General features: G+C 30.1%; 2 protein-coding genes across 2 annotated transcripts in view; one reads left to right on the top strand and one right to left on the bottom strand.

The window, feature by feature from the left end:
- Window positions 1–8,519, bottom strand: part of LOC106679385 (zinc finger protein OZF) — a gene marked incomplete in the record, with an annotated part of 17,172 nt that extends 8,653 nt beyond the window's left edge. The window contains 4 exon segments of the mRNA XM_067050374.1: window positions 186–332; window positions 403–469; window positions 7,426–7,472; window positions 7,647–8,519. Coding sequence (XP_066906475.1) covers window positions 186–332; window positions 403–469; window positions 7,426–7,472; window positions 7,647–7,673 — 288 coding nt within the window.
- A 2,628-nt stretch (window positions 8,520–11,147) lies between these two features.
- On the top strand, window positions 11,148–24,594 carry LOC106679377 (phosphoribosyl pyrophosphate synthase-associated protein 2). The gene is made up of 9 exons (XM_014418493.3): window positions 11,148–11,287; window positions 11,677–11,762; window positions 11,864–11,983; window positions 12,073–12,182; window positions 14,953–15,125; window positions 21,335–21,486; window positions 21,558–21,690; window positions 23,147–23,293; window positions 24,290–24,594. Exons 2-9 carry the CDS (start codon window positions 11,686–11,688, stop codon window positions 24,446–24,448), a joined length of 1,071 nt encoding a protein of 356 aa, XP_014273979.1. The 5' UTR covers window positions 11,148–11,287; window positions 11,677–11,685; the 3' UTR covers window positions 24,449–24,594.
- Window positions 24,595–26,241: the final 1,647 nt, after the last annotated feature.

The raw sequence follows: 26,241 nt of genomic DNA, 5'->3' as shown, positions 1-26,241 counted from the left end.
TATTAATAATTTTTTATATTCTTGATGACACAGAAGCAATAAGTGGTCTATAGATGTTTATATCTCATTATCTTTATAATGTAACCTAATAAATAACAATCTAAAAGCATAGGCTGACAGGAGTATAGTTATAATCTTATTTAGTACAACAGGAATCCACAATTTTGTCATTAAACTGATCTTACATCAGGAAAAGCATGGTATCTTGTGTGTACAATAAGCTGGTACCTATATGGAAACACACGCCCACATACATTACACTGGTGTCCTTGACCTTTTAATTGTCCAAAAACTTCATGGCAGAAGAAGTTACTAAAGTCATCAGTGGTAACCTAAAATATGACATTTTTAATTTTTTATATTTTATAATCAAAAAGATAAATAATATAAATATATACAAACTTTTAAGGTAGCTTGGGTAGTATAATCAGGCTTCACATCATCAGTGTGTAAATAATCACCACTATTGCTACAAAAATGAAGGTACAGAAGATATAGTTTTAACAAACGTCACAGAAACAGAATTGAACAAAATAATAATAATAGCATTTAGAGGATGCAGATTGTACTGTATCACTGAATGACTAATGTGATTATTAAATGATTTCTCACAAATACAAATAATTTTCCCATAAGCTGGATAATGTAACTAATATGAACAAAAGGGTTAGCCAAGAAATTTGTAGAAGGTAAGTGTCATCAGAAGAGTGATTCACCTGGTTAGCCTACACATCATGCTAATTCAGCCAGGGAAATATTTCTACCATATTCCTTTGCTGCATGCTCTTAACTTTTGCCTCAAATTCTATAAAGATTGCTTTATTGGGCTCTACAACATATAAGATATATTGATACATCATTATTACAGATTTTAATGCCCAGCATTCAAGAAAAGACTACTATGATTATATATATATAAGTTAAACATTTGCAAGCACAAAACTGCAAAAAAGGAGAGGGAGAGAGAAATGACCATGTTGTATCTTAAAGACTGCCTTGTATTGGGTACTTCATTCCTCACCAAAAATATCACTGGCGCAGCGCCTATAGAGTTTCATTATGCCCTCTATGATTCAATGATGAGAGTCTCCATCATCATTGTACACCGTATAAATGTCCATTTCTGTGGGTCTACTTGCAGTTGGGTCTTCGTCTTTGGATGTGTCTACCTTGTTCTCGGTATAAGGCATTTCATCTTCTTCTTCTTCCCCCAGGGTCCACTCTCTTAGGAATTGTATCCCCCTTCTAGCTGGTTTACCTTGCTCTTCCTTGATTGCATTAATCATTACTGCCCTTGAAAGCTAGTTTGCGACCATGTTGTCCTTCCTGTACTTATACGCAATGTCCATGTTGTACTGGCTGAGGATCTCCTTCCATCAGGTTATCTATGCAGATGTCTTCTTCAGTTTACCAACCCTCTGCAATGGTCTATGATCGGTCTTTAACCGAAAACATCTCGCTATGTCGTAATCGTTAGTTTTTCCTCCTAACTTGCTGCGGATTTACCTCCATTGGCTCCCCCTAGCATGCGTCTCTTCTTTTATACATATAGATAGGAGCACTACCTAGAAATATGCCCCTCATTGCCACATTCAAAGCATCTCATGCTCATATTTTCTCGGCCGTTGATATCCTATCAGGTTCCGTCCCGGCTCTTTCACATCCATTCGGGCCTCCACCTTCCTAGCGGTTGTCTCTATAAGATCTGGAGCACATGCCACAAATATGCAGTCTCTGGGCATTCCCTCCTTCTTCCCCAATCCTTCTTTTGCCACCTGAATCTTCAGTACCATGGATAGGAATTGCATCCGACCCTGTACTTGGATTGTCTCCATCATCTCGCTGAGTTTATCAGAGATTTTGTTATAGCGTGGCAGAAGTTCTGCAGCATACTGCTCACTAGACTGTCTCGGTTTTTTTGTTTCTCTGATCATCATGAATATGTCCTCCTCTGGGGTCCACCATCCTCCTCTGAATGCCTTCTTTAATCTTTCTTTGATGACCCTCCAGGGAGTCTCTTCATCCACCTGAATCTGATGAAGATACTTCTTTTTACCAGGCAGACCACCTCTGCTTTCAGTGCTTTTGCATCCTCGCTGTCCAGTAGATTCTCCGACATCTTCGCTTCTATTCGCCCCATTAGACGATCGCTCCTTTTTAAAAAATGATTTAATTCTCCAATCTCTCCGGTGAATTTTTCTAGGTCCAACACTGTCTTCCTCAGGTCCTGGGTGGTTGCCGTATGGACCTTAATTCATTCTAGTGTCGTGGCATGAACTTGTGCAAGAAAGATTTCTGGTAGTGGAGGAACCTCCAGGGGTGGAGGAATCTCCTCTGTGGGAGGTGCGTTCTGGATCACATTTTGATTCAAAGCTTCCAGGTTCAAAACCACTTGTTTAATGATCCCGCTGATAGCAATTATTTATAAAAAATGAGAGAGTAACAAAAAAGATGACAAAACAAAAAAAAAATTCTTCTTTAAAAGAAAGAATTACTCTGGTATCTAAAGAGACTGGATTTCGGCACCAATTGAAGGTATGCAAGCACAAAAACTGAAAAAAAGGAATGACTGCCTCTTTTTTTTTTTTTAGTCCATATATATATATAAAATGGAAGAATCATAGAGAAAATTGATATACAAAACCCACCTATTCTGGCAGACTCCTCAACTATTTTTCTTAACACCCTTATCACCAAATTATCTATGTTCAATGTCCACCAATTCCTTTTTTTTTCTGACCCTCAATATCACCAGACCAACATACAATGTATTAAATAGATCCTATTCAACAACAATTTCCCTCATATAGTGACAAACAAACTACTTAATTCTTACATTAAATATATTATCCCAGTTCCTCCTGTTCTTAACCCACTCCACCTCTTTCTCAGTAAACAACATACAAAAATCCTTAAGATCCACTATTTCCACCCTACGTCTTGGCTTGAAGTACCACAACAAAATTTCCTATCTATTTTACAAATTAAAAGACCCTATTCCTTTTTTACACCGTTCCAATGTAGTTTACCGGATACATGGGATTATTCTACCCCATGTCACAATTCCTTCTGTATCGGCGAAACTAAGAATCAACTTAAGAACCGCATTTACCAGCACAAAATTTCAATCAAATCCTGTAACCCATTTGCCTCCAAATTGTCAGAACATGCTTTAAACCTGAATCATGCTTTTAATTTTGATAATACTTCAATTCTTGCTACTGTCCCGAACCATAAAAATGTCTCAATTCGAAGTCCATTCATATAAATTTAACAGAAAAATCCGTCAATCATAAAGTCGATAAAGACTGCATCTCCCTGACATACCGACACATTTTGAACCTTATAAAACCCTCATAATGCTTCTTTTCTCTATGTTCTGCATTTCAGAAGCCCATGTCATGTCTTTTATTTTATAAATACTCACACCATACTTAATTTCATTATATTTTATAGTTACAATCCTTCCTTTTTATTTCATATTTATGTATCTTATTTTTAATTTATATTCATATGTTACCAACTTATATTATTACTTTTTCTATTATATAATTTTATCCCTATAATCTCTGTATCCCTATTCATTTGGTATATTCTCTTTCTTTATTATTTTTATTTATTGTATCTCATGCTTTAACTTTATTTCTCCTATATTTTCTATCCGTGTAAGTTTTAAAATTTTTTTTATTCATTTATTTTTTCTTTGTTAAATATTTCATCTCCTCTTCTATTATATATATTATCATTTATTGTTTACCTAATTTTAATATTTTCTTTATTTTGTACACTTATGTTAAGTGTTTGTATCTTTTTTAGCCCTAAATGTAGGGCAAAACGTAAAATTCCTATCCATATTCCATTCATTAATAATACAGATGGTCAATCAGCGATTTACCATTAGAATGAGAATTACTAAATAATAGATCCATTAAAATGTTAGCACATAATTTTTAATACTTTAATGATAAATATTACGATCATTTTAGAGATCATAGTTTATTCTCCATGATTATTGAACAAAAAATACTTGATAATAATTACCTCTTAGTTTAGTACTCTTATAGTTACAAAACAGCATCATGTCGTATTAACTATATTTTATCATAGAATGACATGTAAAAATCAAATTTATTTATAAAAAAATAAAATAAGTAACTCGGTAAGGATATTAAATCAAATTAATATTAATTAGGTTTTTCTATGATACTGCCATAAAAATATGTATAATAGTTTTTTCTCGATCGTTGGACATTAAAACCTGTAATAATGATGTATTTTTAATGTTGCTGAGCCTGATAAAACAATCTTAAATAACATAAAGTAGGGAATATAGTGGGAATTTTTACCTGCCTCGACAGGCACGATCTATAGTCAAGCAGATCAATCACTCTCCTGATAAGGACTGAGTTAAGACACTAATACATTTTTATTCTGAGATCTAGTACAAAAATTAAAGATGATCTATGGAATAGAAAAGATTAAAATTTTTCTCATCTTAATGTTATGAAATGGCTTAGTTCCAAAACTGACTATTCATTCTTTCAAAGAAGAAGTAATTAGAAAAAGCTTAGATGGTCTTGTTGATAGATTTCCACAACCATAAGCATACTAAACTTATAGGCTTTAAGTTTACTGAATATCTCACAACTTTTCAGATCAACATAATATCAATATTCATAAATCATTATTAAGTTAAATGTGTACATTGATATACATTTGAAATGAATATTATTTTTATCTTGAATTAATGACTAGATAAAAATGGAAACAGAATCAGAAGAATTAAGATTGTATAAATTAAAAGTTATTTATATATCTTAAATGATGCTATGATTTACTAAATGTGTCCAAGACATAATATAGCTTTTAACCGATAATGAAAACTTTTTCATCAAACTGAACAATTGAAATTCTTAACAAACTGACTCACACAAAAAGAAAATACATACACCAGAGAGTTAGATGAAATATTCAGGAAAGCTAAGAAAAAAGACTGACTATAAAAAATAAGATAAATTTTGTGATACTGACAACCAAAAAAGATTAACCAATGCAATATATCTTAGCTTAAAATAATCTGGTTAATGAATAAATACTTATAGATGAATTTATGAATAAATCCTTCAAGATGAAAATGAATGTTTTACTTTTTTTAACTCTCGATCAAAATAGCACCTACTTAAGGTTCAGAAAATATTTTAAGTTATGTTAACTTTTAAGTAGCTGATTTATTACTATATATTAACTATGAATACATATTTATAAAGATACATATATAATAGGTTGAATGAAAAAAAAAACTTCAGCCAAGTAAGTAGGTCAGTATAGCTGCCTCACCAGTTTTATGATTTTTTTTGTCTTTATCTTCTCATTTTATTTTCTGAAAATTTAATTTTATAGTATAGGTACATAATTACCTACATAGGTACATAATTTTGTTAATTTAATTAACTAATTGTCATTAGAGAATAAAATAAAAGTGATGAGCCATCCACTTAGAAATAAGCATATCAATAAAATTATTTTTTCATAAAAGTAAGCAAGAGGGAGATGAAATTTGATAACATTCATATTTACACTAAACCTCAATGTTGAAACAAACCGTTGTTTTAATATAAGCATGTTAAGGTAAACATGTTTGCATAAGTATAAGCGAAATTATCTGATGAAATAGATGGAGACTATAATTTGAAAATTTCATCAAGATTGGATTAACGGTTAGATTGATTAAAACAGAAATTAGATTACAGGCAAATTAAGAACCAAATTTTTTCCTTGATGAATACAACATAAAGTGTGATTAAAAATGATCGATCATGAACATATATTTTTTTAAAATTCCTGCATGAATACGAAGCTTGCCTACCTTCAGTTGTCAAGTGCCTAAATTGCATGTTTTTCATCAATAGAAACTTAAACTAAGTATTCGAAAAAAATTGATTCAGTTTTGATTTCTTGGCCTTGTATGAAGTTCCGTAATATCATCATGACAATAAAATATAATATGGAATTATCTCAGACAAAAAGTAAATGAGCATAAACTGGAGGAGAAGCATGTTAGGAAACTGATCAGAAATAAGACATGCTTATGGATGTTTCTAAAAATTCAAGAATGGGAAAACACTTAAAAGATAAAGCAATGAAATGGCCCAGCTTCTGAAAACCCTCCATGGAGGATAAGGACACTTAGACAGAGTCTTTACCGTTAAAATCCAGGAAAGGAAAAAGAATGTTACATAACATGAAAGAATTTACATTTTACCATTTCTCCACTAACCAGACCAGTCTTTCCAAAGCAATGGGGTAAAAAAAAAAAAAAAAAAAAAAAGAATGGGACCAGCCCTTTGTAAAATGGACCTATCCACAAACTCAACATTATTAGGGAATATGTCAACTCTTTAAAATCTATTGGATGTTTATTTCGCCAGATAAATTATCATAAGTTAGAAAACGTAAAATTATATGCAGCAAATTTAATACACGGTCCAAATCCTGCAAGGTTCAACATGGAAAACAATAAAATATTTAAAAAAATTAACACTATATTTATTAGAAGAATCTTAACTGCTGTAAATATTTTTTTAAGAAGTTATGAATAGGGTAATAAAAAAAACTTATGAAATTGAAAGGCCACAAGTTAATTAGGACTACAGGTAATGATATTTTTTTAACCAAATTGGCAAATCCACTAATTTCCCCATTATAAAGTAAACAAAATAAGGACTGCACATAAATTAGATACTGGAAGATTATTGATTGACCGTGTGTAAAGATGAAAGGAATATGGTCCGGGTGCGGTCAAAAAAGAACAAAAAAATAGTAATGGAAGATTATTGATTGACCGTGTGTAAAGATGAAAGGAATATGGTCCGGGTGCGGTAAAATAAACTCAAATAGTAGAACTTCACTCTTGTTTTGACCGCCGTCAAAATAGCCCTGCAACGTGGGGCGAAACGTTGGCTCAATAAAATAGTATAATTCTACTATTTGAGTTTATTTGACCGCACCCGGACCATATTCCTTTCATAAATTAGATAAGATTGTATTAAAAACAAAAAAAAAAAACCTAAAACCAGTGGCAAGTTATTGAATTAGACAGTCACACAAGAAACACAGTTCTGAAAATATAATGTGAAATTCAGATTATTTTTTAATTCCTCAAGAGAAGAAAGTTAAGCTTTAAAATAAAGGCTCTTAATATAGTGTACAAGGTGTATGTAGTATGAATTTATAAGATAACTAGAATAATAAATTGATGAAAATGAAAAATGAAAATAAATTGATTTTATGGATTAATAACTTTTAATAACACAATTACACTGAAATTAATTTGGGGCATTAAACAAAGGGTTAATGTTATTCAACATTTGGTACATAAACAAATATTAATATATTTATATTAAGCAACAAAATAATTAAAACTACCTTTGAGTAGAAGCTTCTTGTTTGACTGGTTCATCTGAATGATTAACCTTACAAAATAAAAAAGAAACATAAAAGCAAAAGTTAGAGACAATGACAAGAATCAGACAAGTGATATGAATGAACATTGATTACTTTCATAAAATATTTCCAACATTATTTATATTAAGAAACAACTAATAACAAATTTCTCTAACAAAAATAAAATTAGGGAATGATCATACTTGATGAACCATTGGTGAATCATCCATATTATCTCTTCCTTGGAAAATACTTATGAAGTAAAGAAGACATTCCCACCATAAAGAAAGTAGCTCAGAGGGAAATTCCTTGGTTGATGATATCACAGGACAGTTTCAGAATAATAAAATAACAACAAGAAAAACATAAATAAACGTAACCCTAATAGATAGCAAAAAGGTAATAAAATGAAACTTTAAAATCAGAATGGCCAATATAACAAAAATGTGTAGATTCCCAAAATTCTAATTGTTATTGCTATTAAACTTAAGTGTTTGTTAGAAACAATACAGAGAAAAAAATAGATAAAACAATTTTAGAGTAAGATACACATATCTCTAATATAGCAGTGGGCGTAGAAAAGTCTTAACTCTTAAAGGAAAATATTTTATTGTAATTTAAAAAAAAAAATGTAGAATGGCAGAATGGCAATTTGATGATATTAAGTAATTAGGTTGGTTAAAATAGTTCTCCTAATTTGAACATATGTTTCTCTTATAATAAATTGTACTGTTAACCCTCATGCTACTCTGTAATGTACTGTTTTCGTTTGCTAATAAAAATACTTTTATACGGGTAAACATTTGTTTTCATTTTACAACAGACAATAAAACCAAAGATGAACATACAGATTGATAATTAGGAGTAATACTCAGAAAACATTGAAATACGAATGTTAAAGCGAAAAGTTACAGAGAAAATGAAAGATAAGCAGCGAATATCGTGCGTTTCACTTTATCCTTAAAAATAAATGTCAATATAATAGTTTATGAATCGAAAAAAAATTGATCAATTTCATATCGAAAGGTTACTTCACAATGGTGCTAAGGACATTTCCACTAGCTTTCCGAAAAATACAATTTAAGCTTGGAGAAGTTTGTCGGGGGGGTGCGGTCAGCAAAGAACAACAAAAACTTCTCCAAGCATTAATCTACGGTCAACTATCTACACCTCATTACAATTTAAGGTTCTATCTTTTAGGAAAATTACAACTTTTCAATTAATTTTTTGACTGATCAGATTTAGGAATAAATCTTGAATCTGTTCAGAGAGAACCTTTAATTGTATTTTTTGTAAAGTTAGTTACATTATTAGGAAGGTTTACTTATATTTTTACTAAACACTACTGTGAAGTAAGCCATCGTTACAAAAGTAAACGCTAGTTGGGCTGATAGTGTAAAGGCCTTCGTGATCAGGTAAGCTTTAGAATGATGACTAGCCCCCTACGTGCTTAGCATATTTAGGGGGTAGTAAATCTTCCTTAATGTGCTGTTCCTGAAGTACTGTTCTCAATATCTATTTTCTATCAGTCACTCTGGGAGTAACTGCAGTTTTCTACTAGTTATTGTTTTCCTTGAAAATTCTCTCCTTCACAAAATGATCCAGAATTACCATGAAACCATCGGATACTGCTGAAGCTTGGCACAACATTGTTAGTTAAATTCGATGCATCAAGTTCCATGCACTGATCATATCGTTAGTATTAGGAGAGCCAGGTTGAGCTGAAACAAGGCTCTGCGCAAACCTGTAATGCGCCTCCTCCCCATATTTAATCCAGTCACCAAAGGAAAGAAAAAATCATATAGGTTTTATTTTCGATTCTATTTGTTTTAGGGGCACTGGTTTTGAATTTCTGGTTTTATGTCTTGTCAGCCACCGAGTTCACAACAAACACCAACAAAAACGAACTTTTTCTAGTTTTACGTTTTAAAAGAAAACAAACGATTCTATATGCTTTTGAGGTGCTGAATCCGAATTTCAGATTTGTTACCTCGTACAGGCTTCATTAAAGACTTTTTGGAAAGTATCCTGCTATGCGAGGTGCTTTATGAAATTATTAGAATGAAAGGGATATTCTTGTTTTAAAATAATTTATTATTTTATTATATACTTAAAATAATTATAGGAGTGATTCAAGAAAAATAAAATAATCGTGAAACGTTTCAGATACGCTATATCCATCAGGTAATGTCCACCATTGGCCTTTTGGGATCTTCCACTTATTGTGTCGATGGGCAGAGGGTTGGGAGGGCTCCTCAAGAACAGTCTCCTTATATTGAGGAAGAACTATTACAAATATTGAATGCTTGGATAGGGGGAACTTCCTGGAGCATCAGATCGTCAATAGTTTCAGACCAACCCTAAGCGGCGCAATTCGGCTTTACCTCTGACAAGGAAACTACGCATGCACTAATAAGAGTGCGTGAAGATGTTGATAGAAGGACATTAAGTCTTATATCGCCCGTCTACGAAGTGTTGTGTGGCTTCGCGTAATCCAGAGGATGCAAGAGCTGGACATCCTCAATAATCTATACTTACTTGGTTGGTAGTTACCTCAGTAACGCCAGGATTAGGAATATACTTTACGAGATCAAGAAAAAAATTTGAAGAGGATGCGTAGAGGACACACTAGGGGTTCCTAGGTCCGGCTCAGTGGAAGCTAGAGTTCAACGAGTTGGTGAGATAGTTAGAACATATACTGTTCCTTGCAACGGCCGAAATTGACAACTTGGCCATCATGGCCGAGGACAGCAAAACCAGTCCAAAAACACTGATTCTGACAGCATCTGAGTTTCATTCTCAAGGAGAGCATTTTTAAAAATGAAGTTAAGAGGCAAGTTAGGGGCTGAAGGCGCTACTGCAGGAGCTCCAGGAGAGGACATAAGAGACCCCTAATGGAAGGAGATGGCTGAGGAAGAGCTCAGTGGAATAGACGATGTATGACGAGTCAGAAGATTGCTTCAATCTGAGGAAATTCTCTACCATCGTCGTCCTTTATCTGATGGAAGAAGAGAATTTCCCCTTCTTCAGATCATCTGCAGGAGATCGTAGAACCAATCCACTTCACATTGGGAAGGGCTTGACAACCCGACATCGGCGAGCCATTGGGATAGGAAGAAGAAAAAGATAGTGCAAATTGAGACTAGGAGGGTAAGGCTTGACATTGGAGGAGTCATCCGGACGGACGTTATGGAACAGAAGGATCGGACCAAATACCGGACAGATGCAGATAGAAAGGTAAGACGCTCCTGTTTGCGCTGGGTTGTACTTCAAGGAAATTATAAATGTTTGTTCCTATAAATTAAATACTTCCCCCCAAGCATGATCCTATGAATCTAAAATAACGACGATTTGTGATTTCTTCATACCTTAAAACATAAAATGTAAGGACTAGTAAGAGGAGACCTTAGGTAAGTTTTATGAAAATTGTTATTGCCATTTTTGCGCTACTCTATTTGCATAAGGCATTTAAATAATCGCACAACGGGGCCCGAAAGTCTAAAAAACAATAAAAAGAAGGGAAAAAGTTGGTTTCAATTACCGACAACCGAAATTCACTTTTAATTATGTAACCCTCTCATCCCAGAACTATTTTGATACTCTAATTAATGTTTAATTTTTTTAATTGTCGATTTTTTCTTTTGCCACAGTGGAGAACAGATAGCGCTAGTTTCGGCGTAACGAGTTTGATCATAGTTTTGTTTTCTATTCCCATGCTTCGGTTTCAGACTGTCTTATCAGATAACTTAAAAGATTTGATTACAGAATAATTCAGTCCTATCATTAGTATTTTGGAGCTAAAAGATACTCCTTTTATAGTTTAAAATTGCGCTTAACATTCAAGGTTTGTGCTAATTGTGTACAAATAATCTATAATGCATAATATACTGAACTATAAAATAAACTTAATGTACCCATTTCTTGTCCATTTAGGCTTTGCCTATATGTACTAGAAAGTTGTATATTGTGTTTGAGGTTGAAGTTGGGTGCAAAAATGATTGCTCTTCACAGAAGTGTACATTTTTTTAAGTTATGAGCTTCATTTTAATTGTAAATTTCTTGTTGCATGATTTGGAAAATTCTTGTCATCTTAATTAAATTCTATTATATTTATGTATGCTGTAAATTAATCTAATTCAAAGGATTGGTTCAAATTATTCTAATTTAAATCATTGTTTTAAACTAGTCTAATTTTAAGAATGGTTTAAATCAATAAAATTGATTTGATTTTAGAAAGCAATTATGGAAGTGTCTGGTTCTTCTGATGTTATGATAATAAATGGGAATTCTCATCCTGAACTTGCTAGTCTTGTGGCAAGGTATTACTTCTAAAATAATTTCTTCTGTTGAAATCATTATGACAGTTCTTTTGATATTAGATTTTTTTAAGAATAATTTTAAACTTTACTTTTACTTTTAGTCGTCTTGGTGTCAAACTTGGTGGGTGTACTGTAGCACATAAAACCAACAGAGAAACTTTAGTTGAAATTGGTGATTCGGTTCGAGGGAAAGATATATATATCATTCAAACAGGAACCAAGTAAGTAGACATAAGTACCTGTAATGTATATAGTTCTGAGTTTCCATCCACTTACCTTTTCATTTTATATATATATTTTTCTTCTTTAGGGATGTTAACAATAACATTATGGAACTTTTAATAATGGCTTATGCTTGTAAAACTTCGTCAGCAAAAAATATTGTTGGGGTCATTCCATATCTACCATACAGCAAACAATGTAAGTTTTTGGTATGCACTGAGGTAATGTTATTTTTAATGTCCCCTTAAACAACCAAGACCAAAAATAGCAAAATATACTACATTTCCGCTTGAGTGTCAACAACTCAGATACTGTTTATTTACATTTCCTATTGCTATTTACTACCTATATGTTTCATTACGGTTATTTTAAGCTTTAGTCTTGTTTTAATGATTTACTATTAATGATTGTGAATCATTTAATTTTTTTTTTTTTCTATCGTATTGATTTTTAATATTTTTAATTTTGATGTACTGATGAAACATCAGTATTTTTTATTTTGTTTAATCAAATTGATTTTACATGTTTCTTTTGTGTAAACATTTAAGATTTATAAGTTTAATGAGATCAAAGACTATAAAAACAAAAACTATGATCAGGTTATAATTGGAGGGTGACAAAACTTAAGTTCTGTGTCAAAGATATCAGTTAATAACTAACCAGTCAATGTTCTACCTATTCTGGCATCATCAGTACTGAAAAACCCAAAATTAATTAAAAGTACAGATTTAATTAATTTTACTATTAATTAATTACAAAAATTAATTAAGTGTCCTTCACGCTTCAATAGCCTAAAAGAAAGCCTAATTATGTAGTAAGCATATTTCAAAGGACCTGATATATTCGGTCATTGTTGCTTATTTTCGTTATGATCAATCACTATATTGTGTAAGTGTAAAATAGGAATTTTTTAAACTCAATAATTACTAATAAATTGCTTTAATTGGGTGATAAAAGCTTTATTTGACAGTCAGTAGTTATAACTCTAGTTTCTATATACTGTAAGAAACATAAATTAGTAGGTAAGGCTCTGAAAATCCTGGGTCCAGAAATATTCGTCTTTATAACTGATTTGGTGTTGTTATAAACAATATTCAATGTTTCTTGATCTATTAAGACATAATATATAGAATTTATAACTAGACGGTTTGTTTTATAGTGAGATGTGCGGTCTCTGGTCTGCTTTAATGTGATATTTTCAGTCCTGGGGCTTTCAGTTCTAATGCCTTAATTCCTGAGGTCATTAAGTTATTTACTGATTTAGAGATTATTGCCATATACATTATAAAACCGGTCTTGAAGTGTGCTGTGTATTAGTGTGGCATCATTAGACCTCATGTTCAGCCTTTAATTATTAATAAGACAGCACCAGAACTAGTCTATAATGTTTGAAAATTTATTATTTGACTATAATATATTTTATAAATTTAAAATTGAAATTTGAATGATGATATTAGAAAGATGATTGATGTAGAAACATAAACGAGTAAGGATGAATAGAATATGGTCCGGGTGTGTTCAAAAAAACATCAAATAGTTACTGGGTATACTATTTTTATTGAGCCAACGTTTCGCCCCACTTTGCAGTGCTTTGTCAGGGCTAAAAATGATACAAACACGTGACATAGTTACAAAAAAAAAGAAAAAACATAAGTGGAAAATAACAGGGGTATACAATGAAAAGTAAAATATAAGAAAAATTGAAGGTTGTAAACAGTAAATGAAAAGGGTAATAGTAGCAGATAGATAAGAGATAAAATAATTTTATTTATTATTATTATTGCCACCCCTAACCACCCCATTGGGAGCCATTTTTGTGTTATAAAACATGCAGTTTATTACATTTATTTGTATTTACATTGACTGAGTTATTTAAGTTAATCTAAACACTTACAATCATAAGAAATTGCTTGTTTTATAAAACTACAATGGCTTCCATTGGCACTAGGAAAAATGTAGACCATTGGAAAAATATATGAAATTAAAATTAATATTTTTAGACCCTGAATGATGTAGGAATCCACAAAGAAAAAAATCATTTAAAAGTTTTATTTATGCCACAATTGTAATCTGTTAGTTATGAAATCTGGGTTTAAACATGCGTGTTATCAGGTGACAAATGACTGTTTTGTCTGTGTTATGCTGGAACAGTTATGTCTTTTGGCCAGTCCTACTAAAAATCCTCCTTATTCATTTGTTTAGCGAATGGTAATAGACTCGTGTTTATGCCTGGAACAAATAATTATCATTCTTTTATCTGGGTAGATTTTTAATTTATTCAACCATCGTTATAAAACTGCAATCAGAGGGGACCATGTGAATATGTTTTTAGGATCCAGGTTTTATTGCAACCGATCCTTGTGGCTGACCAGTTTTATTATCATTTCCTCTCATCAACCCATCCTCATTATTATCGTAGATGCTGTTTATTAATGGCTAATATTCTGAGCAGTCATTAGTTGGGATATCATGATCCACCAGAATATGATCCCTCAGATTTCCTAGTTTCTCTATCTTTACAACCTTCTTCCGAATCAATGTTGGTATCTGAGTAAACCTTTGTATTTTTGTTTCTTATAGCCGAGGTGTTTTTTCTTATGGCTTATTAAATGTACTAGGGTGACCAACCTTTTTTCTCTAAACAAAAAAATAAAATCAACATAGCCAAGTAGTACATCAAACCAATCCAGAATTTCTCTTTTTAATTAGAGATCAAAAAATTCCAAGGCTTGAAAAAAGCAATTCAATCCATGAAACTCAAATCATTTAAAACAATTAAAAAATAATACCTAATTGAACGATACCTAAAATGTTAAATATGAATTGGTCAGGTTGATTTCTTTCTAGAGTTAAATATTGTTTATTTTATAATTGTTTTTGTAATAGTGCTGCATTAAAAAATATATATTTTTAAAATATTAACGTGTAATATGTGATGTACTAATGTTTAAAAATGCTACCATTTTAGGTAAAATGAGAAAGAGAGGTTGTATTGTTTCCAAGCTTCTAGCCAAGATGATGTGTAATTCAGGTTTAACACATGTAATTACAATGGATCTTCATCAAAAGGAAATTCAAGGATTTTTTGATTGTCCAGTTGATAATCTCCGTGCTTCTCCATTTTTACTGCAGTATATTCAAGTAAAGTATTTATGTTAATGTTATATATAAGTGTTATTATAATGTTATCTTCAGAATTGAAAATGTCCTCTCCCATTTTATATTTTAGATGTACAACATAAGTAGGAGTTACAAAGGTCCAATTTCTTTTTCATCAAATCCATATTTGGACCATCGTACCAAATGTTTTAATTTCATTTTTAAAAATCAGATTTTGATGAAATTTTCGGAGATTGTGCAGATCTGTTTTGTACCTAGGTGGTACCATATTAAATTCACTCCGATGCATTATACATACATAAATGTATTTTCCTTGATGCACCTATGTTTAAAAAACAAAGGTAGCTAATTTAAAAATGCACTTACTATCGTGATGGAATATTTCTTGTAGTTTTATCTGGTACTCAGCTTCTAATTATTATTAATGTTACTAGAAATAAAATATCTTCCATAATAAGTAATCATTTGGCTAATAACAAGAATAACAAAAAATCCAGTTTAAACGTACAAATTAATAGAGATCTAAAAGCCCTAAACAATTTCTTCAAAAAATAACAAGGACATAATTATAATTAGATCGGATAAAACAAAACAATTGGCTATTTTATACAAAAATGAGTATGATGAAAAAATGGATAAATTATTAAATGACAAAAACATATACAGGACATTGAGAGCAGAACCTGTCACGGATTTACTCAGAAAAATGAATAAATATGTCAATAAAATTCATAAAATAGGGTTCATAGATAAAAACAAATTACAAGTAAGTGAATTTACACTCCCTAGAATACATGGATTAATAAAGCTACACAAGGAGGATAACAGTCTTCACCACATTATAAATAACATAAATGAGACGATTGAAGTCTTATCAAAATTTCTAAATCCTGCTCTGAATGAACTAAATAATAGCAATGAGTATGATGTCAACAATGCACTGGAATTAAAAAAATACTGAAGAAATAGACATAGAGAGTTTGGATGTGAAATATTTATTTACTAATGTACCAGTAGATGACTGCTTGAAACTAATAGAGGTTAATTGGGAAAAAATAATAAACAATACACCAATAAAAGATAAGAGCATTTGCATTGAAGGTCTAAATCTATGTACAAAGTACCATATTTTTAAATATAAAGGGAACTACATAAGATACATGGATTAACGATGGGCTCTACATTGTCGATCAATTTGAGTGCAATTGATATGAAAAATTTACTAAATACTGACTTAATAGGGACAGAAATAAAACCGATTTTAATAAAAAAATATATTGATGACTTAATAATAATAACAATGAAAAACAGCTACCAAGAAATTTTAGATTTATGTAATAAATACCACAAAAGAATAGAATTCACCGTAGAAAGACCTCAAAATAAAAAAATAAGATATCTGGATATGGATATAATTTTAGATAGAGGAAAAATAACCACTAAACAGACTAAAAAATTCAATACAAGCAATAGATTACTTAATTACTTTTGAAATCACCCAAATTATTAAAAAGCGAATGTAGCAAAAAATTTAATGGACAGAGCAATAAACTTAATGGACAGCATTTACATAGAAAGCAATTAAGACTGAAGTATACAACCAAATAAAATTTTTACTCCAAAAGATTGATTAATAGAATATAGTACAATAAAATAAACAAGCATACAACCAAAAACAATAAAGAAAATAGAACACGGAAGAAAATAAAAACAATCAGAACTACAAAGCAAAATAAAACAGAAGAAACACCAAGTCAAAAACGAATTACTGAATTTTACTAAGAAGTAAACAAAAAAATTTACAGTGAATGATAATAGTGAAAAAGGACAGGATGGAACATTGAATAATGACAAAAATAAATTTTTCAATTCTTTTATTGATAATAAAAAATTCTTTAGACTCTAGTACATACCAGTCCAAACTGATAAAATAAAAAGAATATTGACAGAATATGATCATGTAAATATTAGAACTGGTTTGGTCTATAACATGTGTAAATATAATAAGGTCAATAACAATAAGTTACAAAGTAACCTGTCCAACATGAAAGACAAAATTAATAAAATGCAAAAATTAAATGCAATATACAAGTTAGATTGTGGAAATTGTGAAAAAATATACATTGGCAAAACATCAAAAAAACTAGAAACCAGAATCAAGTAACATGCAACCAATTGTAGAAATGTTAAAAAAATAAATTGCACTGCACTGGCCTACCACAGGATTAAAATTGAACCACAAATTCAACTTTGAAAATCCCAAAATAATAGATATAACACAAAACACGAAAAGCAGAAAGTTTCTGAAGCTATCCATATAACCAAAAACATCAAAGACACAGTAAACTACAAAACTGACACTAAACATTTAAATACACACTACTCCAACATTATAAATAGATTAAACATATAAACATAAAAAATCATAGGAAATAAATGGGTTTAAAATAGTCAAATCATAAAGTTTAATTTAAATTACACAATAGATAAAGTGGGACATATAAATAGTGAGATAACTAAACAGCACACTGGACATAAGATAAGATCCAAAGAGGTAGTATACAGTATAGAGCAATGTTTGTGCAACAGAGAGAGGAGAATGCACCAATATTGAATTAAACAGTGTAAAACAATTTTCAGCCATGTTTTAATAGATGACATGATCCAATAGTGAAATTAAAAGTATGACAAACATGAGGTAAATATAATAATACAAATTACAAATACACATGAATGAGAATTGTTGTTAAAGTGAATTATGGTAGGATTATTAAGGTGCATGAATATGGGACAGTAGTTCCGAAACGTTGTACAACTAAAAAGGAAAATATAGAATAATTTATATTCAACTTTTGGAAGGTATTAACCCCAAAAAATTTATGGAAATTGATTTATCAAACTTTCTGAAAAGAAAATCCAGAATAAAAATAATTAACCTTAAAATATTGGTAAGTATGTCCTCAATAGAAATGGCTAGGAAGCTAAATTGACCTTATAATTGACAGACTTTTCATCTTCGATATTTGCTCATCATACAAATTTTTCACAGGGTTTATTAATTTTATGTTAAAAACTTAGTGTATTTATTTTAATCCTAGATTCATTAATCATGTGTAAAATGAATCTGTAGAAATTATAGCTAGTACAATACATTGATGACAATCCTAATTAGCCATGTTAGATTTTTTAATTTTCCTCATTTTATGTAAGAAATTATTTCTAAACTGGGGTAGGTGGTCAAGTGGAGGGTAACTAAACCTTCTAGTTAATAACTAGAGCCTAGATTTTTGTGGTGTAAAAACCATAAAAACATGCAGTAAAAACCGTAAAAATGTGCTGTAAAAAATCTAAAATGTGTATAAACACCCAAATCCTGGAATATTCAACTTTATTTATGGTTTAATTAATAGTATTAATACATTGAAAGCTTGCCTAACCTAGTTTAAATTAAATTAAATTAAAATAGCTAAATACTCTTCATATTTATGAACACATATAAACAAAAAATAAATTATACTGATTAAAAACCTAAACTTTTATCTGTAATTGAAGAGCTATGAGGTAGCTTCTTTGGTTTTATATTCTAATTATGAAGACTGGAATTATATTTTTCCGCTTCTTAAGACATCAATTTTAAGTTTAAAAAAATATATGCAAGTCACTAAATAGAAATGAGTATTTAAAAATATTCTTCCAAGCGAAATACCATTGTTAAGACTGGAATTATATTTTTCAGCTTCTTAAGACATCAATTTTAAGTTTAAGAAAAAATATGCAAGTCACTAAATAGAAATAAGTATTTAAAAATATTCTCAAGCGAAATACTATTTTTAATTTCCTCTAAAATTCCTTATAACATGTTCTTTTGCTTAGCTTTTCAATTTTGTAATTACATTTGAATATGTCACTAACCGATAAACTAACAAGTAATTAATCAAAGTAGAAAATTTTGAAAAACTTTCAATAAAAATGTAAAAGTATATTTATATTGGTCAAACGAACTTTCATTAAAAATAATGTATATAAATAAAACTATATATAATTAATATACATGATGTTATTTATAATAATAAAAAAATGAAATTCTCTCTAGTCACAACAAAGCCTTTGTTTTCTTGGTGGAAGAATGAAAGGCTAGAGAAAATTGACATTGTTTTTCATTTAAAGTAAAGAATATATTTGAATTGTTTATAGTTAATTTCAAGTCAGAGGTTTAATTGGAAGATTATTAGTTGAACATATGTAATTAATTGTAGGAAGATAGTCTAGGTGGTGGTCGGAAATGTAATATAATGTTACAGAAAAAAAATGTTTATTAGTCACCAAAGTTTCATCCCACTTTGCAGGGTTTCATCAGGGTTAAATGAAAACAAGATACAAATATAGTACAGTGTGATAAGACTTTAATAATACATATAGAAAGTTATGTGAAAAAGATGTAAAAATAAACCAAGTAAATTAAAAGAAAATAAGTATAAATGAATAGAATAAATATTAACAAGCACAGTAATGAATAATACAATTGAAATGTACCACTGGAATAATAATTAATGCAAAAATAATTACAAATATATTATAATTAAAAGAAGGAAAAAGGATTGAGGAAAAAAATGAGGTGTAAGTATGGTGCAAAAAACATATCAAGTCAGTGGTTCCCAACTTTTAGAAGTTTGCTGCCCGCTAAACCAGAAATTGAACCATCCCCGGCCCATCTCACCCCTTATTTGAGACAAAGAGGGGATCCTATTTGAAAAATATTTGATAATTTTGTTTTTAAAAAGTGCATTCTGAGTCACTTTAGTAATGTATTTACGAGTTAAAACCTTTCAACTGACACTAAAACATTTGTTAAGGTAACAATAAAGCAGTTATTGCGGTTATCCTCATTTAGTGTATGCTGCCAAAACCTTCGCACTGTCCATTTCAAAAGTTCTTGTGGAGACTACGAGTTGGAAACCACTGGGATAGGCAAATGTAGGTAAATAGATAAATAAATAAATAATTGTCAACCTGATATATGACAGATATGGAATGAACTAGAAAGAGACCAAATATTGGAGGAAAGCGGCATGGTTGGTAGTAACTGCTTAGGTCTAACAAAATTATGTTGTATAGCAAGAACAATCAGAAAAAGAAATTCAATGTGTAAGATTATAATAAGGTACTATAAATACGAAAACAAGAATATGTTTAAAACAATTGTATAAAATAAATAAAAAAGATAAAAGAATATATGAACGAGAGAACAAAAAATTATGCAGTCTTAATGGTAGAATAATTATTGAAGGATATAAACATAAAACATATAAGAGAAAATACAATTAACTAAGAAATAATAAAATTAACACATAAATCATATTATAATACAATAATACATCATATGATAATCAAACTCCATTATTTGATCTATCTGATGAAAGGTTGACTAATAAATATTCTTTTCTGCTATTTTGTATAACTTTTTTGACTCACCTCTACTTAAGTATCTTCTTACAGTTAGAAGTTAAATGAAGTAAAATATTAAATTTGATATAGAATTACTAAAATAAAACATTTAATCAATATCTCCTTCACATTAAAACTCTTTACCACTAAATAAGCCTTAAACCTAAACTCCCAGAAGGTTGTGGGTTTGATTACCACTTGGGGCAGTTAATACTTATTTCTCAACACTTCTGAGGTACGAATCTTGACACTTTCACCCTGGGTAGCATTAGTATGGGGCAGCAACTTCTAAGTGGCCATCAGAGTTTGGTAAAAAATATCATTAAACCCATTTGCAAAATTAGTTTCTATTACCAACACCAACACCAGAACTCGAGGGTGGAAAGAAAAACTATTGCCATAGGCAATCATTATCCTTCCCATACTCACTTCTACAATGTTCAGCTAATGACTGATTGATTTTGTATTTATTGTTGATTTTATATTTACATTCATTATTATTATGATTGTACATGAATTAATTCATTAATAGTGCACTAATGGAGACCATAATGATGAGTACATTGGGAAAGGGCTCTAGTGTGCCTAGCGCTGAGTGGTATTGGTTCAGTTCCCATTTACTAGGTTAAAGGGATTGGCCAAAAAATCATATAGGCCCTCTTTTCAGACACATTGATTCCTAGCAGCTATACTATTACTTAATTTCAAATCAACGACTTACTCAACGAAAAATTACGATTAAAATAACTTTATATTTATTGCTTTTGACTTAATTTATTTTTTAGGAGAGTATACCAGATTATCGTAATGCAGTAATTGTTGCACGTAACCCTGGATCAGCAAACAAAGCCACATCTTATGCAGAAAGATTAAGATTAGGTTTTGCTGTTATTCATGGAGAACAAAAGGAAGCTGAATCAGATATGGTTGATGGAAGGTCGATATTTTTCTATTTCATATTTCCATTTGATTGATTTATTACTTGAATTATTTCTCTTTATTTTGAAGATATTCACCACCTCCACCTTCAATAGCATCTAGGATAATGGGGGTTGGTGTCGGTGTTCCTCAACACCCTGCAAAAGAAAAACCCCCTATTAATATTGTTGGTGATGTTAGTGGCAGAATAGCCATAATGGTAGTAAGTATATGGTTTCTCATTTTCATGTTAATTTGAATTCTTAATTTTAAATCTTGAATGTTTGTTATTTTAAAAATTATTATATATTACTAGTTTATTTTCTCAATTTTACTTTCAATTGTATTAACTTCCCTTAAGCTCTACAATTTTTGGAATTTTGATTTAAATTTGTTTGGATCATAACAGTGGCATGAGGTTACTTTCTGAGGGAATTATTAATTTTTGAACCTGTTCCTGTGCATCTAACTCTGGAATTTCCTGTGGGATGACTTAATTTCTTTTACGTATACAGAATTCAATATTTTGTAAGAATCTGTCATTATAATTGAAACATTCATTTAATGAGGTGTCTTCATCAGAACAGTTGTTTTAGTACCGGAAATAAATGATGAAAAGCCAATATAAATTGTAAGTTGTTTTTGGCAATTTAGACCTTCAGGACACATATTTCAACTGATAAAACATTAGTTATTTACCTACAAACAACTTTTGTATTGCACATTCGCTTTGTTTTCTTACAGTTAAACCTGTTGGCGGATTGCAAATAATTTGTTCCTTTATTGTGCATATACGCCTTGACCAACCTAATCTCACTAATAACTTCCAGAATTTAACACACACATTTCTTTATATTCTTTTTCTCCCACAATAGAAGCAATTATGAAATCCTATTTCTCTGGGAATCTGACTCTGGTAAGAGAGGCAGTTTCTAACTCATATTTTTAATAGGTGGTCTCTACTACTGAGTCTGGAAAATATTTGCTGTAGCTAAAACTATCCCTAAATTAACCATGGTTGTTTATTAATTTTTTAATAATAAATATTTATATTTTAATTGTTGTTTGTTTATTGGATTAATTTTTTATTCAGTGGTTAATTTAAGCTAAAAATGAATTATGATTGCAGTACTTGACATAAGTGGCTAATGCTAAGAAATTGTACAAATCCCTAACCAGAAGTCAACTGAGTGTCAACACTCCTTTTTGAGGATTGTATCAAATTGATAAATAAAGTAATCTTTTTCATCTACTGAACCTATTAAAAGAACTGATCACCTGAAAATATGAAAGTCTTATGATAAATACTAGTTAACTATGATCACCTCCACAGACCTTCTAAAGGAGTTCCTCTGACAAAATAGCTAAGACAAAGCTTAATGGTTCACTATTGCACTTCTATTGTTTTAAAGTTTGAATTTCTTAGTCTTTAATACATAAAAAAAAAAAAACTTTCAGTTTTTCATGCAGCTTTGTTGCCTTAGATAAAATCTTCTTCAGTGATTTTTTCCTTCAGTTGGTGTCATACTTAGTTCTGAATTAACAATTTAGTCAAGTAGTCTCTATCATATTAATACATCTCTAAGCTTTTCTTGTATAAAGAAGCTACTATAGTTATACAGTTAGTTTAGTTAAATATTTTGTTGTTTTTTTTTAATTAATTACTTTTTTTTTTCTAGGATGATATGATAGATGACGTTCAAGCATTTGTGACAGCTTCGGAAGTGTTAAAAGAAAGAGGAGCTTATAAAATTTATGTGATGGCTACTCATGGTCTCCTGTCTTCTGATGCTCCGAGGCTGATTGAGGATTCTCCTATTGATGAGGTAATTATGGCATTATGTATATTTGTGATTGTATGATCAATTATTGTATTATAGATGGATCACAATAACAGTTGAGTCAGTTTCTCAATGAGACTGGCAGTTTTATTGATTAGTCACGAATGTTTGGGTTTGAACTAGGTGTATTGTAGTCATGTAGTCTTTCTTTGATCACAAAATCATAATGTATGTCTGTCGGTAGACCAAGAAGGTATTCTGTTGCTTTGATGACAGAGTATTTTAGGGTATGCATTCCCAAATGTTCCTTTGATATCAATGATTGCTTCCAATGGATCTATCTTATATAAAGCATACACATACTTTACAGTCTGCAAATGCAATGTTTTAGTGTTGTAGTTTTTGACCAAAATTCAATTTGTTTTTTTACTTCACTTTACTGTATATGGAATACATAGTAAGGTGAAGTATTGTGATTGTGAAAAAGTTCAAATTCAAGTTTTCGATGGGAATAAACGTTTTGAGGTTCCCTCATTCCCTCAGTGTGGGAAAATGGTCTGTTTGTATACAAACAATCTAGCTTTAAACGAAACATCTTATGAAATTGAAATTACATATTTAGGATTGGTGTATATTTACGACTAGGAATAATTTCATCTCTTCGTAGGGTGATAAGTGAAAGCTTTTAATTTTTTTTTTGGTAACTCTATTTTTAATAATTTATGTTTGGTTTTTCCTGTTAATTAGAAGTATGGTAATAGGTTTTTATCTGTCACAAGAAGTTTTTGGTACTAAGGATAAAGAAAAATTTTAAACAGTAATCTAGCTGAAGTTGATCATTAAATTTAATATACAGTGAAGGAAGCTCTGCCATATGTTTCTTTGTACTTTATATGGTTTTGTTAAAATATTCTGTGAGAATTCAAAAATTGTAAATAATATTGATTTAAAAGATTTTATATATTATTTAAATATCTGTATTTTTGAAAATTATTTATTTTTGGTTGCTTTTATTTAACTTTTTAATGGTTTAATTTTCAGGTAGTTGTTACTAATACAATACCTCATGAGCTGCAGAAACTTCAGTGTCATAAAATTAAAACTGTTGACATCAGTGTTCTTCTATCTGAGGCTATCAGGCGGATTCATAATAAGGAATCAATGTCATATCTTTTTAAAAATGTTACTTTAGAAGATTGAATATGTTTACTATCAATAGTTGTGTGAAAATCCTTTCTCTTAGGTTTTTTAAATTGTTTTATTGTTATATGGTAGTTGTTATGTTTGTAAACTTAGTTCAAATTTCTGTTTTAACTCAGGATTTTTACAATTGGAAATATTAAAAATTAACAGGAACATTCAATAACTGAAGACTGAGCATGTTTTTCAATGTATAACATAATTGAAGGTTGAGAAAATCAAGGCTCTCCTTATTTTTCCTTTGCTTCATAGTTTAGTATGTTTTTATATTTTTATCAGCCTTATATTTGTTATTTTGAATGTTTTCTTGCTTTATTGACCAATTTACTTGAAGAGAATTTTTAAATTCAGGGAAACTGATTTTTCTATTGTTTAAATTTTTCATATAACAGAAAAAATTATTTTTCCACAAAACTCTACCATGTTTACTATTATGAAAAAGTATTAACAAATTATAAATTATTAATAAATAATGTTATGAGTGAATCAATAAGTTTTTTCCTTTGAAAATAAATAATTGTTATCATTTCAAATAGTTGAACTAAAATTCTTTATTAGAGAGAAATACTTTATTTATTCATCTATGCTGCCTAAATACATTAGGTTGCTATCTCACACAGCATACTTATCAATCCGTATTCGGACATATTTACATTACACATACATGGTATAATCATAAAAAAAAGATATACAATAATAGGATATAATAAACAATTTTTTTTCACCCCTACAGTAAAATAAAATATAAATTTTAGATCCAAGCCTTTCTAAGTTAGTAGAAGCATTTATGAGGTTATTTGTGTAACTAATAATATGTAAACTTATATTTTTAGTCACTAAAGATAAATAAAACTTGTTTTTTATCATTACCTAGTTCTTTTTTTATCAGTATTTTCTATTATATATTATCTATCACTGTTGCTGGATTTCATTAATATTTTGATTATCCCTATTAAATGAAATTAAATTACTGAGTAAATTTTAAACTTTATTATTATTATTATTTACCCATAAAAATAGGTGAATGTAGAATTTATGTGTAAAATATATTTAATTATAAGTATATTTTTGTAGCTTCTGCTTGAGCATCTTTGTCCTGGGTTGTTTTAACTCAAGATTTTTCCCACAGTTCAGAGATTTGCTATATTTTAGCATTTTTATATTTATGAGTCTGATGGGACTCTCCCAGGGAGTACTGTGAGGGCCATCGGGATTGAAAGAGATAGACAGAGCAGTTAAATATTCTATATTTCTTGTAAATTACAAATTGATTATCTTACCACTCAGTGAAATTTCACAATGGTCCAGAAATATTACTTTGCAGAATAAATTCAGCAAATTACTTACACCAAGAGATGAACAGCAATTGGTTATCTGTCTACAAGTCTTCTTGCTGAATTAAGAAGCTTAGTTGAAGAAAAGTATACTACCAATATTTCTATACATTTTACTTTGTCTAATGCTTATGGTGAACTCCATCTATTCCTAACAAACAAGCTATTATAAAATTCTGTAAAAAATTAAAATTATATTTGAAGGTATAATCTCTCATTTTTAATCTAATCCATTTTCAAGCTATTCCTCATGAATGTAAATTACAATAAAGATCCTAACATTAGAAAAACGATGAATAAGAAAGTTAGTCATTTCATACTATTCAAATTTTAATTATCTTGCTGTTGAAAGTTTTTTTTTTTTAAAACAAAGTTTAGATGCATTATTAGGATGGAGCATTGGCCTCTTCTGAGGTGTTTTGTTTAGTGTGATGGAGATAGCCATAACATCTATGCCTG

The sequence above is a fragment of the Halyomorpha halys genome, unplaced genomic scaffold (genome assembly GCF_000696795.3).
Source record: "Halyomorpha halys isolate HHAL.00 unplaced genomic scaffold, Hhal_1.1 Scaffold199.1, whole genome shotgun sequence".
In the NCBI taxonomy this organism is placed as follows: domain Eukaryota; kingdom Metazoa; phylum Arthropoda; class Insecta; order Hemiptera; family Pentatomidae; genus Halyomorpha; species Halyomorpha halys.
This window is presented reverse-complemented; position numbering and strand designations above follow the sequence as displayed.